Here is a 12,227-nt window from a genome sequence, read left to right as displayed (position 1 = left end):
TCACATGGAATGCCCCAGGAACAAAATTATTCAGCCATCTCATTTGAACTGATACTTCTTTTCATGAGAGAAAAATTTGCAGAGGAAATGCATCTATGAGTAATTACATTCACTACGACCAAAGAAAAGCACACATGCAAAGAAGGATTAGCCTCAAAATTGTTATAACATGTTTTGGTGGTTTTGATATTTCCAGCATAAACAATACTGAGCTCAGGAAAGCATGACTTGTCTACACTCTTTTATTCCTTCTTGCTGATTTGATATTGATTTAACTTTATCCCAGAGGCCCTATGAAATTCATTCTGCCACCCCCATTGATGAGATACTCAACATGTTCAAGATAGAAAGAGTTCACTACTCATCTGCATGGTGCAAGGGCATGATAGCACTACTGAAAAAGGTAAGAAAGCACAAACACCTTCTGTCATCTCTTCTTTCCTCTTCAAAAAGGCCCCCCAACAATGCAGAGGCATCAGGCAAGCACATGCTTTAGGTAGTCAAAATTTCAAGGATAAGAAAGCAGTGCTTATTTCTAGACTTTTCTCAATGTTAGTGGTGCAGTATTCTCTCTTGAGAAGCTGGATTATTCTTAGGCTTAGACTCAGGCATTTTATAGCCACAAATAAATAGAAATCTTTTTTTTTATTATTATTTTATAAAACTGATTCACTAGTGATAGCAAAACTTTGGGGATCAGTAATTGCCACTCTGTGCCCTGGCCCCATTATCTCCAGCCCTACTTGTTCATGTGGGAAAGGGAAGAAGAAGCCACTCTGCCCTCTGAATTTCTGCCACAGTTTCCAGCCAGGGAGCTTAGAAGTGAAAAGGGCTGTATCTTTCCCTGTCCCATGTTGCTATAGTTGCAGCAACAAAAGTCAAGCCACTTTGCTGTAAATGTCACTAAGCTACAAGCTGGGGTTCTTTCTGAGTGCATTACGACCCTGGAAATAGCTTTCTTCCTAAAATCACAGGGTTTGTTTGCTTTAATTTTCTGGCCATGCTGCAAGGATCATCTGACTCTTTTAGGTATTTCAGATCATCAGTACTGATACTTGAGCAGGAATTGTTTGTGAATGTGTGACCAGAAAAGCAGGAGATCAGTTCCTTTTGCAGGAGCGAGCAATCTATTTTTGATAGCTGGAGCAATGAGGTGTTTATTTTAATTGATGCCAGGATGCTCAGTGTTACTATATCTTCCAATAAATTAAAGACAAAACACAAATTGTTGGGTAGCATTGAACTGTGATGTTTCATGTCACTTGGACTCCTGTGTATTTGTAAGCAGATTTCTGTTACTAATACATTTGTATACCTCATGCCTGCAACAGCCATCTGGTGGCAATTAAATTATATTATTTTCTTATGAGATATTACTTTTATTTTTTTAGATTGGGCCTTCTAGGAGCTGTTAGAGGATTCCCTATCCATTTTCTTACTCTAAATTATGTATCATACAATTTATGTATAATATGTTTACTCTTTTTATATGGCAACTGGTTCCTTAGAAAATGCCTTGTGTTTCATCACAGCTCCTCACTAAGGACCCAGAGTGCCGTCTTTCAAGCCTTGCAGACATCCAAAGCTCTCCATACCTAGCTGATGTCAACTGGGATGCTGTTTTAGAGAAAACTGTGACCCCAGGCTTTGTTCCTAATGTAAGTCGATATTCCAGGTGAACTATGTTTGCAAATTCCAACTTTAATTATCACTGCTGTTTTATTTGTTTACGTTTGCGTTTATTGCTCTTCAGTGATTTACTTCTCACAGAAGCTTTACTTTGGATTCTGCTTTCATTTACTCAGTCACAGCTAAAGGAAAATTTGGCCCATTTCATTAGATCACAACAAAAACTAATTAACCGTGGTTCACTTTTTGTTCCTTTTCAAATAAAAAGCATTTTCCAGACTTTGCATTTCAGTTGTTAGAGCAAATGATTGTCAGAGTTAACTCCGAGCCAAAGAATACCAAGACGACTGTTGCTGCTCTGAAAGTTAGGAATCTAAGCATTTGCAAAACTTTATAACATCCCAGTGTGCTGTTCCTTTTTCACTTAAAAAATGTTGTTTCAAAAGACTGACCTATTTCCTTTGTGACAGTTTCCTACACTAAAACATTTAGATTCTGTGAGAGAATCTGGTGGGTTTTTTTTACTGTGGTTCGATTTTGTTGGTATTTTCTGGATATTTCCATTTTGATCATTTGTAAGTTAAATGGACTTGAAGGCCATGAATAAAAAGCAGTGACTGTGGTGTTGACGTGCTTCTCCAATTTGTTGCTTGTCCATTTTGCAGATTGGGCAGTACTAGGTTTATGGTTGGACTCAATGATCTTAAAGGTCTTTTCCAACCTAAATAATTCTATGATTCTATGTTCAGTCATATTGCACCATAATTCTCCTCCAAACAATAAATTTGTAGCATTCCAAGGATTGTTTATGTCTTTTTATGCAACTGTGAATAAAGATGAGGAAGGGGGAATAGCTAGACCCTATCCTCATCCAGGGTCACGTTAGAGTTCTTGTTAATCTTATGGGGACAGGATCCAGCCCTGCAGAAGCTGATGGAGAGAGAGCATTGACTAATGGAGCAAAGGCAGCCAGGTGGGTTGCCAAGACAGTGCTGGCAGTGTTTGCTGTGCTTATTGGCATCTGACCAGAGCCTTTCCTGGAAGCAGCATCCTGCAGTACAAGAAATCTGTGGGTGGGCAAGCAGAGGTGAAATTCCTTCCTTTCACATTTTAGCTCAGTACTGGTGCAATCTGAAAGCTTGAGAGGTGAATATCATATCTACCAAACCAAGGCCAGGACTCCTTCCCTGTTACTCAGCATCCCTGTATCTGGAATAACTGCTATGTCATGCCAGGCCCTTCCCCTATGCTCTCCCAGGTTGCTACCCTAAGCCAAGCACTGCAGAACAAAGCTCCTCCCTGGCCTGGCGGACCATGAACTCCATTCTCCAAGCTGGCATGGATCTATAAGATGAATGGAGACTGCTTTTCCTCGTTTCCTTTTTTTTCAAATGAGAGTTGCCCTCTGAGATATCGGAGGCACGGGGTGACTCTTTCTCAGACAAAACCAACAGATTATTTAGACCTCCAACTCCAAATGAAAGTTTAATCCACAACTATCAGCATGTAGGAAACTTCACAACCCTGTTTGGTATTTTAAAAGAGGGATCCAGTTCCCCATACTCAAAGGTACAGCATAAATGGGGTCCAGGAGCGTCCCAGACTCTACAAAGCCCGGTCATGCCTAGATGCATGTCTTAGGACTTCAAGTCAAGAGGACTTCAACCTGCTTCAGCAAAACTTGCTACTGAAACCTGTCTATGGCAAGTCTGTTCTCTGATCCTGTACTCCTGTTGCGTCCCCAGTGTTCCTCTTTCCCCAAACATCTCCTCAGTCTCCTCCTTGCTTGCATTCAAGCTTGAATTCATAGGGCCATATCTTCAATCTTCACTCTGCTCCCAAGGATTGGACTCGAGCTAGCTTTCATCCTGGAGCATACAGCCAACTAATGCAATGTGTGCCACCCTGCTAAGCCTGCCTCCTTAGCAATGAGGTATGGCAGTCTGGCTGTAGTAATAGGACCTAATAAAGGGACTGCAAATTTTCTACATTCAGGTGGTTACATCCAGCCTGCCCAAAGCTGGAGCACAAGAAGTGCGATGGTCTGTGTCTGGCCATAAAGGACTATCCCCAAGTCCTTAATTCACAGTTCTCATGTGGCTGTTTGCTTCTTTCCATCTGGATGTAGGTTGTTTTGAGGGTACCATACTCCTGTGAGAGTATAGATAAATTTCCTGACTTCTAAGGATGGTGGAAATAGTAATTTTAAACATAATTTCAGAAGCAATTGTGGAACCTATGTGTCTGGTAGTGCTCTGTTAGCCAGGTGGCCTGTCTCTGTGACTGATGTTGACAATGGTGAACATAATGGAGACTGAGAAAAGAGGAAGTCCTCTTGAAATACTTTTAACCATCTGCCATTAAATGTGTCTAAACACAGCTATTCTTTTTTTATTTGGATTCACTTAATTTGTGTTTTGGAAGGAATCTATAATATTGGAGTGTAATTTATAATATCAGAGGAAAAATAATTGTCTACGTTTAAAAGAAAACAGGAGTAAAAAGTTACTTTTATGTACTCAGATTAACCGGAAAGTCCCATTACAAATTGTACTTCAGGGCAGAGGCTGATATTGCCAGGATTGGTCCACCTGGTTGATCAGGTTTGTTAGGAAACACAGTGAGAATGTGAGTCAAATTGTCTTTTCTAGCACAACACTTGTTTTTATAGTTTGGCCAGGAATTTTCCAAGAACTTTTATCTCTGTTGGCCCAGCAAAACCTTCACTGATTAACTGGGGCTACACCACAGAATACTTCTTGTTTTTCAGGCTTTGGATAAGAGGGCGAACTGGGGCCAAGATACACTGTGATCTGGGGAGAGTTTTATAACTAGAGAGGTTTATGATTTTTTGACAGCTTGCTGTTACTGCCAGGAGCTTGCCTGCCTTCTGCAGGCAGGCGGGCATGCAGGAGGCCTGTGGTAGGAAGGTCCCATCATTTAATTTCTCCCCATATAGTTTGATTCGATAAACATCATTCTTATTTACCTAGTACATGTGTTTCTTTATGGGTTATCTAGTTTCTTTATATTCAGCTTGGAGTCATAACTTGTTACAAGCTTTTTTGTATTGTTAAATATTTGATAAAGGAAGCAAGAAATTATTTAAATGTATTTTGTTTTCAGTTTTAAAGCTTCAGAACTGAAGCGATGTATTTTTTAAGTGGTCAGACAAATCTTAAAACTGTACATGCTCAAAAAATTAACTGATATTGATCAAACATAAAGAAATATTTATTTATAAATAAATATAAATAAGCTATAAACCTCCATTAATAAAAAACAAATGAATTTTACTAAACCTGACTGGATAGTATGGAGGAAGAGACATCAGAGGGCTTAGTATTATACTTTGAGTGTACAGATTTCATAGGAATAAAAATGATGGAGTCATCTCTAAATCAAATGTTTCACTGTAGGACAACGCAAGTTATACAAGTGATTTCGGATATGTATTTTCTGCTTAGTGTCTTTGGTTACTAAATATCTGCCATTATATATAACTTGTCTTAGTACTTCCACCTTGATGGTGACAATGATGTGATTAAACTCCCAGAAGTCCCGGAGGAAAACAGGCTGCTTTTAAGATCTTCCATCACACAATTCAAATTGTTTGCAAACATTTTTTTAATGCTTTGAGAAAATGAGCAGAAGAAAGGATCTCATGTTATTCTCATTACAGGAGTGGCAAAACACTGATCCAGTAATTAGGATGCCAAAGAGTGACTTTTTAAAAATTTATTGAATTCAGCTGAACCATAGATTTTCTGACCATACCCTGGCTCTTATCCCTAAATAGGAGAGGAACAGTTCATCCCAAATGTTGTCACAGAATCACAGAATCATTAAGGTTGGAAAAGACCTCTGGGATCACCAAGTCCATCTGTCAACCCAACACCACCAGGCCTCCTAAACCATGCCCTGAAGTGCCACATCTACACATTTTCTGAACACCCCCAGGGATGGTAACTCCACCACCACCCTGGGCAGCCTCTTCCAATGCCTGACCAGTCTCTCAGTGAAGAAATTTTTCCTAATATCCAGTCTAAACCTCCCCTGGTGCAGCTTGAAGCCATTTCCTCTTGTTCTATCACTAGTAACTTGGGAGAAGACACCAACACCCACCTCACTACAACCTCCTTTCAGGCAGCTGTAGAGAATGGTAAGGTCTCCCCTCAGCCTCCTCTTCTCCAGGATAAACAACCCCAGTTTTCTCAGCCACTCCTCATAAGATTTGTTTTCCAGACCCTTCACCAGCTTCGTTGCCCTTCTCTGGACACGCTCCAGCACCTCGATGTCCTTCTTTTGCTGAGGGGCCCGAATCTGAACACAGTACTCGAGGTGCGGTCTCACCAGTGCCGAGTACAGGGGCACAATCCCCTCCCTGCTCCTGCTGGCCACACTATTCCTGGTACAAGCCAGGATGCCATTGGCCTTCTTGGCTGCCTGGGTACACTGCTGGCACTGGGAAAAGTGGAGAGTGCCAAACTCAGCTAGTTTCAGTAATTTAAGACACTTACCGCTATGCTCATTAAATATTATAACCTCTACAGCTCATTTCCAAAACCTGTTCTTACTCTGAAAAAAGTCCAAGGGTGCTGAGCACATTTCCCCACTTCCAAAAAAACAGGCACTTTCTGTGGGTAGGCAGTGGCAACCAAGTTCCCCCAGTGAAACACTGAAGAGAGCACCTACCTGCTTTCAAGTGTCCACAAGAACAGGGCAGTTCCTCTAGGGAAGCCAGGGAACAGCAGGTCCCACCAACCCTCCAACAAGCGTTGTCATGAGATGGCTTTGCTGCACTAATGAACAGAGTTAAAAAAAAATCCTTGAGGCATAACTATGCTCCTGTAAAATTTATGCTGAAAAGATCTGAAAGAATCAAGAACCTGAAAAGAATTAAGGAAGAATCTGAAAAGAATCAAGGAAGGAAATGGCCCTATAGAAATAGTGTTTCCAGTCATCCTGCTTAAAAAAGAACATCCTGATACAACAAAGAATCCTAAGATTTGGTTAAAGCACCACAAATCAACATAAAAATCGAGAATCCAGAATATTTACGTAATGTAAGTAATGGGTAAGAAAAAGCATAACAGATCCATTTTTTTTATAAAAATGCTGCTAGCCAAAAAAGGTCTGCTCCTTCCTTTGTTGTCCTGTATAGGAGCTAGGTAACTGAATCCAGCTGCAACTCTTCAGAAAATCAGAGTTTTACAAGTAAGGTCTTAGAGATACTCCCCATCCCTCCTGCACCCTTGTCATTTATGTTCTACAGCACTAGCCAATATTACGATGAAGATCTTGGGCCAGATTAATCTCTCTCACTGGGATAACAGAATTGTAGCCACTCTAGGAGTACATCTGTATACAACTAGGAAGAGGAGCTAACTCTTTATAATTGCTTTAAGATATGGGTTTTTTCTTAACTCCCTTATTTAAACTTCAAGCATCACTCCCATCCTAAAAAGACAGTTTTCATTTTACAGATAAGGCTGGGAAGCTGGATCATTTTTAATGCTAATAACTCTTGCCGGACAAACTTAAAAACACAATGATGCTTCAAAGAGTAACTTTGAATCCTTTTGCACCAGAAAGGAAGACTGAACTGTGATCCTACATTTGAACTTGAAGAAATGATTTTAGAGTCCAAACCTCTCCATAAAAAGAAAAAGCGACTTGCCAAAAACAAATCCAAAGATGGAGCTAAGGAAACCTGCCCACTGGTAAGCTGGGGACTGTGACGGCATTCAGTGGCATTTAATTTACATTCTCTAATGGAAAAATCAGTTAAGTTCAGTTTTATCATCTCTGAAAAGAGACTTGACCTCTATGTCTGTCTTTTCACATACAGCATAAACCATCTCCAAAGTAAGGTGAAAGCAACCATGTATTTCAGTCAAATATTAACAGCATTTTTAAGTTGTAATAATTTTTAAGATTCTTAGAGATGCTCATTTAAGTATGAAAAGGGTTGTCAGTTGGCAAATACTCCTCCCACACATGGACAGTTATAAGGAGTATTTATCCTCTACTGGTACCAAAAATGAAAAGCATGCACAGAAAATCTAATTATTTATAAATGTTTTAAAGCTGTCTCTTGCAGTCTTGACTAATGTGTCCCACATAGGAAGACACTTTGTATAAACAGTCTAAATTTCTGAGAAGACCAAGAAATAACTATTTTCCAGACTTGAATTTTCATTTCAGTGAAGGTTTATAAATTCTGTTGCTAACTTTAATGATTTTGAATGCTCATGCAAACTGTTCTTCTTAGAGCTATCAGATGTAAAAATCCTCAGGAATCCTTCATGGGTAACTTCTTCCAAAACAAAGAAGGATTGATTGTGCTTTTATGGCCCACTTTTGAAGAGTCTTTAAAATGCCTTTTGATTGTATTCATTCATAAGCTGGTTTCTTCAGTATCGTTTCTGTTGTCATTTTTGTCTATGATTTTCCATCTTTTTTAATCAACCTGTTCATGCTGTTTTTTAAAGAATGTACACCTGCAGCAGTGCTTGGAAACCGTTAGGAAAGAATTCATCATATTCAACAGAGAGAAGTAAGTGCATTTCTTAATGCCTGTTTATCATGCACTACTGATATTAATTTGAGAATGATTTTTTTTCTCCCAGTGTAAGGAAAAAGATTAATGATCACAGCAGCGGGGGCTAAAAGGCTGGATTTCATTGATTTCCTCTTACAGTCTCTGGTGTGATGGTTTTGTAGTTCCATCTCTGAAAGCAAGCAGGACTGCTTGTGGTGAAAGTATGTTAGAGAGATAAGGTAAATGTCACCGAAACTCACCAGAGAAACCGTTAGCGATTAAGCAAAGGGAATACAATACAAAAGGCTGCTTTTTCACAACTTGAACAAAACCAACGGAAGTGATAACTCATGAAATTTTAATGATATGAACTGCAGTGTTCTGACTTGGGAAGTCTATTCATACTTCACCACATAAAAGAGGTAATTTCAACATCAGTTATTTTGAAAGAGCTAAATATTAAAACTCTATCAGGAAGGAAGAACCAAAACAGGAAGGAAATGCTTAATAGTTTAAACATCAGCTAAAATCCGTAGAAACACAAATCTGAGTCCCAGGGATGTCAGTAATCTTTCTGGTCCAATTAAGCCTCTGCATTTCACAGAGTCTACTGTGTTTGTGTTGCAGCTACTATGGACCTGTTTGTATTATGGATATAGCTTATAATAGGGGAGTTTTTTGTGTCTTTGGTCAAATTATCACATTTCATCCAAGTATATTCAGTGGTTTTATTTGACTTAATTATATCTGCAAGTCTTTCTAATGGAGCTGTGCATTGTTAGAAATTAATTAAAAAGTTGTGAATATTTTACTCGATGGTTATAGTGCAGGTAATTACTGTCTTCTTTAACTAAAACTGTGAAAGGGATTGTCAGCTTTGCACAGTTGACATGATGTCATGAACGAAACTATGTCATGGATAAACCCATTTTCCTGTTATGATTTTTGGGACATATCTATGCTCAGTACTGACTGCTCACAGAAACTGCAGCAAGGACTTACCAAGAAAGAGAAGGTGCAACAGATTCTTCATGTCATTTTGCATGATCTCTAGCACAAGAGAGCCGTATGTTTATGTAAGAGACGTAAACAAGAGAAGCCAGACCAAGTCAGCTCACAAAAGGTTTTCAGAAGGGCCTTGGTGTACCTCTCTGAATCAGTACTGGTGTCAGTGAACTAGGCAATGCCTCAACTCTTTGAGAGTTTTATTAACCCACAAAAATCAAAATTATTAAGACTGTAATAAAAAGCTTAGAAAATACTACATTGGTAAATTAATTGAATGTATTTCCAATAAGTTGTTCATAGAACTAGTCCATTTCTAGATATGACCCTCTCACCTACTCCAGAATCATATATCAAGGAAACCAAATATACAGCATTTTTTGAAAGAGAAAATAAAATACCAGATTTTGTTAAAACACTTTCAAAATCCCATTGTGCGTATGCACTAGCACTGAACAATTCTTTTGACATTATTTTACTATGTTATTCTTAAATCTTTTTTAGCAGTGCATAGGAAGGTTTTTTTCATTTTTTCCATATTGCACAACTACAGTAACAACACAAGCTATAAAGGACTCTGAGAGGCTGATGAGAGATCAAGGAGAAGTTTAAATGAAGTACAAGTGAAATGGAAGCAAAAGATAAAACACATGTACCTCATTCAGAACAGCATGTGTTTTGGTCATTGCTTGATTGGCTTTGACAAGGTAAAGGAAAAATATTTAGTATAGATCTACAACAGATCGTGCATTGTCTTAAGCCAGATCACAATCATTTCTTGTTTAAATTGTATTAGAGCTGAAGAACGACACGGATAGACTTCTGTAATACTTTTCAAAGACAATAATCTTGATAAGGGGGGAAGCAGAGGTCAAATTCTTGAAGTGCAAGTGAATTCAAGTTAATGGGAACAAAATAAGAACAATGACAGACACGGATGTCATTATACCAGAGAGAAGAGGCTACGCAGTATACACCAGAGTAATTCATGGTGGGTTTCCTTAGACCTTTCTATGCCCTCAAGGGTATACGTACAGGCTGAGGCTGTACTTATATGGATTTCCAAAGCCACATGGCCAACCAAGCTCTTAGGAACAGCTGCAGATGCTGAAAGACATGAACTGTTCCTATGAACACAATATCCAATAATATGTGATGTACCATTGGGTGAGGTGTCAATCCCAAGCAGGACTTTAAAGTAGTCTCAGATGAATACAGCCAGATATTTTGATATTCCTCCATGTTCTACACAGAGCAAAATTGCTTATGTAGTCTAGCTGTTTGAAAAAAATCCACATACTTCCTTAGATATTCATTATATTCAGCTACAAAAAGGTACATTTTATTGTGATTTAAGCCTTCTGCTCAGTTTACTTCAGTGGCACAGAAGACTACATAAATCCTAAGGAAGTGTGAATCAAAAATTTTAGCCCATCTTTCAAGAGAAAAGATGAGAATCCCCAAACTAAAAGGATTCTAGGCAAAATTACAGATGTTTCGAGTTGAACAACAGAAAGTCATATAGTAACGTGTAGTTAGAATGTGGTGTTAACCATTCCAGTTCCACAACATCTTGCAATCCAATACTTGTAAACTATCTGCTATGAAAAGCAGATTCTGTTTTTATTGAATGTCTTGCTAATACTTCCAGGCTGTGTCTCTTTTTCACTATATATCTTTCATCCTGCAACAGATCCACAAGTCTTGACATATGCCATATTTCTTTTCTTTCCAGGAAGCTTGGGAGAGTATCAGAAACCCTTAGACTGCAGTTAAGGGTGGCAGGGGATGGGGCGGGGTAGAGAAAGGCTTACTAAGCTGAAGAAAAAAAAAAATTCAAGAGACTGAATGAAGTAACTTACACTGTTAAGTTAGTGCTGGAAAAGACAGAAGATGCACGTTTTCACTTCTCTATTACTTTCTGCAGTTAAAGTAATAGGAAACTGTTATTTATAAGAATGTTTTAAGCAAGATGAGTGCATGAGAAAGACAGAGGCCTTTTTAGCCAAGCCAAGCTTTCAAATGAGCAGGCTCAGTTAAAAAGGCTGATGTTTTTTCCAGATGGCTTTACCAGCAGCATTCAGGCAACATACCTTCTCAGTAAGTCTTACATTGTCCTTGAATGTAATTTATTTGGTTGGACTACAGTTTAACAATATAGCTGATATCTAAGGTTTGAACAGTTATGAGATAGGATAAAAGACTTGAAGAATTAAAAAGAATTAAAAAGAATTAAAAAGAAAATGGAAAACAGGTCTTATGAGGAGAGTTTGAGGGAACTGGAGTTGTTTAGTCTGGAGAAGAGGAGGCTGAGGGGAGACCTTATTGCCCTCTACAGCTGCCTACAAATGGCTTCAAGCTGCACCAGGGGAGGTTTAGGTTGGATATTAGGAAAAATTTCTTCACCGAAAGGGTTGTCAGGCATTGGAACAGGCTGCCCAGGGAAGCGGTTGAGCCACCATCCCTGGAGGGATTTAAAAGAAGTGTAGACATGGTTCTTAGGGACATGGTTTAGTCTGGACTTGGCAGTGTTGGGTTGACGGTTGGACTTGATGATCTTAGAGGTCTTTTCCAACCTAAACGATACTATGATTCTATGACAGAGCAAATGTATTTTGTTAAAATAGGAATTAGGAAAGGAGAACTTGGGGCTGGATTTTTTATATATTAGATTTAAATGTACAGGGCTTCCTGGAAAAAGAAATGTGTAGACAATGATTATCAACAGTGGGTAACAGAAGTTAGATTTGTATATCTTTACTTACTCCTTATCACACAGCATCTTCTATTGATACTATTCAGCATTCACTGGGGAGATGAGGAGAATGGAGGGAAGACCAACTATTCCCAGCATCTATGTAGAAAAAGCCAGAAAATGAATCTATCAAACAAAGAAGGTTGCAGAAGATGAAACAAAACCATTTTTCATTTTTCTAAGATTTGTATTAATCCAAAAGACTGTCCTGTGTACTAAAAATGACAGTTAAAAAGAGAAGCCTGAGTGTAGTTCTGTGCTTCAGTTTAGCCAGGCCTGTTCTCATTACTGTTA

The 12,227-nt window shown here is 38.8% G+C and overlaps 1 protein-coding gene across 1 annotated transcript in view; it reads left to right on the top strand.

Moving 5' to 3' along the window:
• Positions 1-12,227, top strand: part of STK32B (serine/threonine kinase 32B) — a 184,406-nt gene that overhangs the window by 153,542 nt on the left and 18,637 nt on the right. The window contains exons 8-11 of the mRNA XM_064449122.1: positions 287-403; positions 1,533-1,658; positions 7,221-7,352; positions 8,124-8,188. Coding sequence (XP_064305192.1) covers positions 287-403; positions 1,533-1,658; positions 7,221-7,352; positions 8,124-8,188 — 440 coding nt within the window. The remainder of the gene's footprint in view (positions 1-286; positions 404-1,532; positions 1,659-7,220; positions 7,353-8,123; positions 8,189-12,227) is intronic.

The sequence above is a fragment of the Phalacrocorax carbo genome, chromosome 4, assembly GCF_963921805.1.
Source record: "Phalacrocorax carbo chromosome 4, bPhaCar2.1, whole genome shotgun sequence".
NCBI classification, from domain to species: domain Eukaryota; kingdom Metazoa; phylum Chordata; class Aves; order Suliformes; family Phalacrocoracidae; genus Phalacrocorax; species Phalacrocorax carbo.
This window is presented reverse-complemented; position numbering and strand designations above follow the sequence as displayed.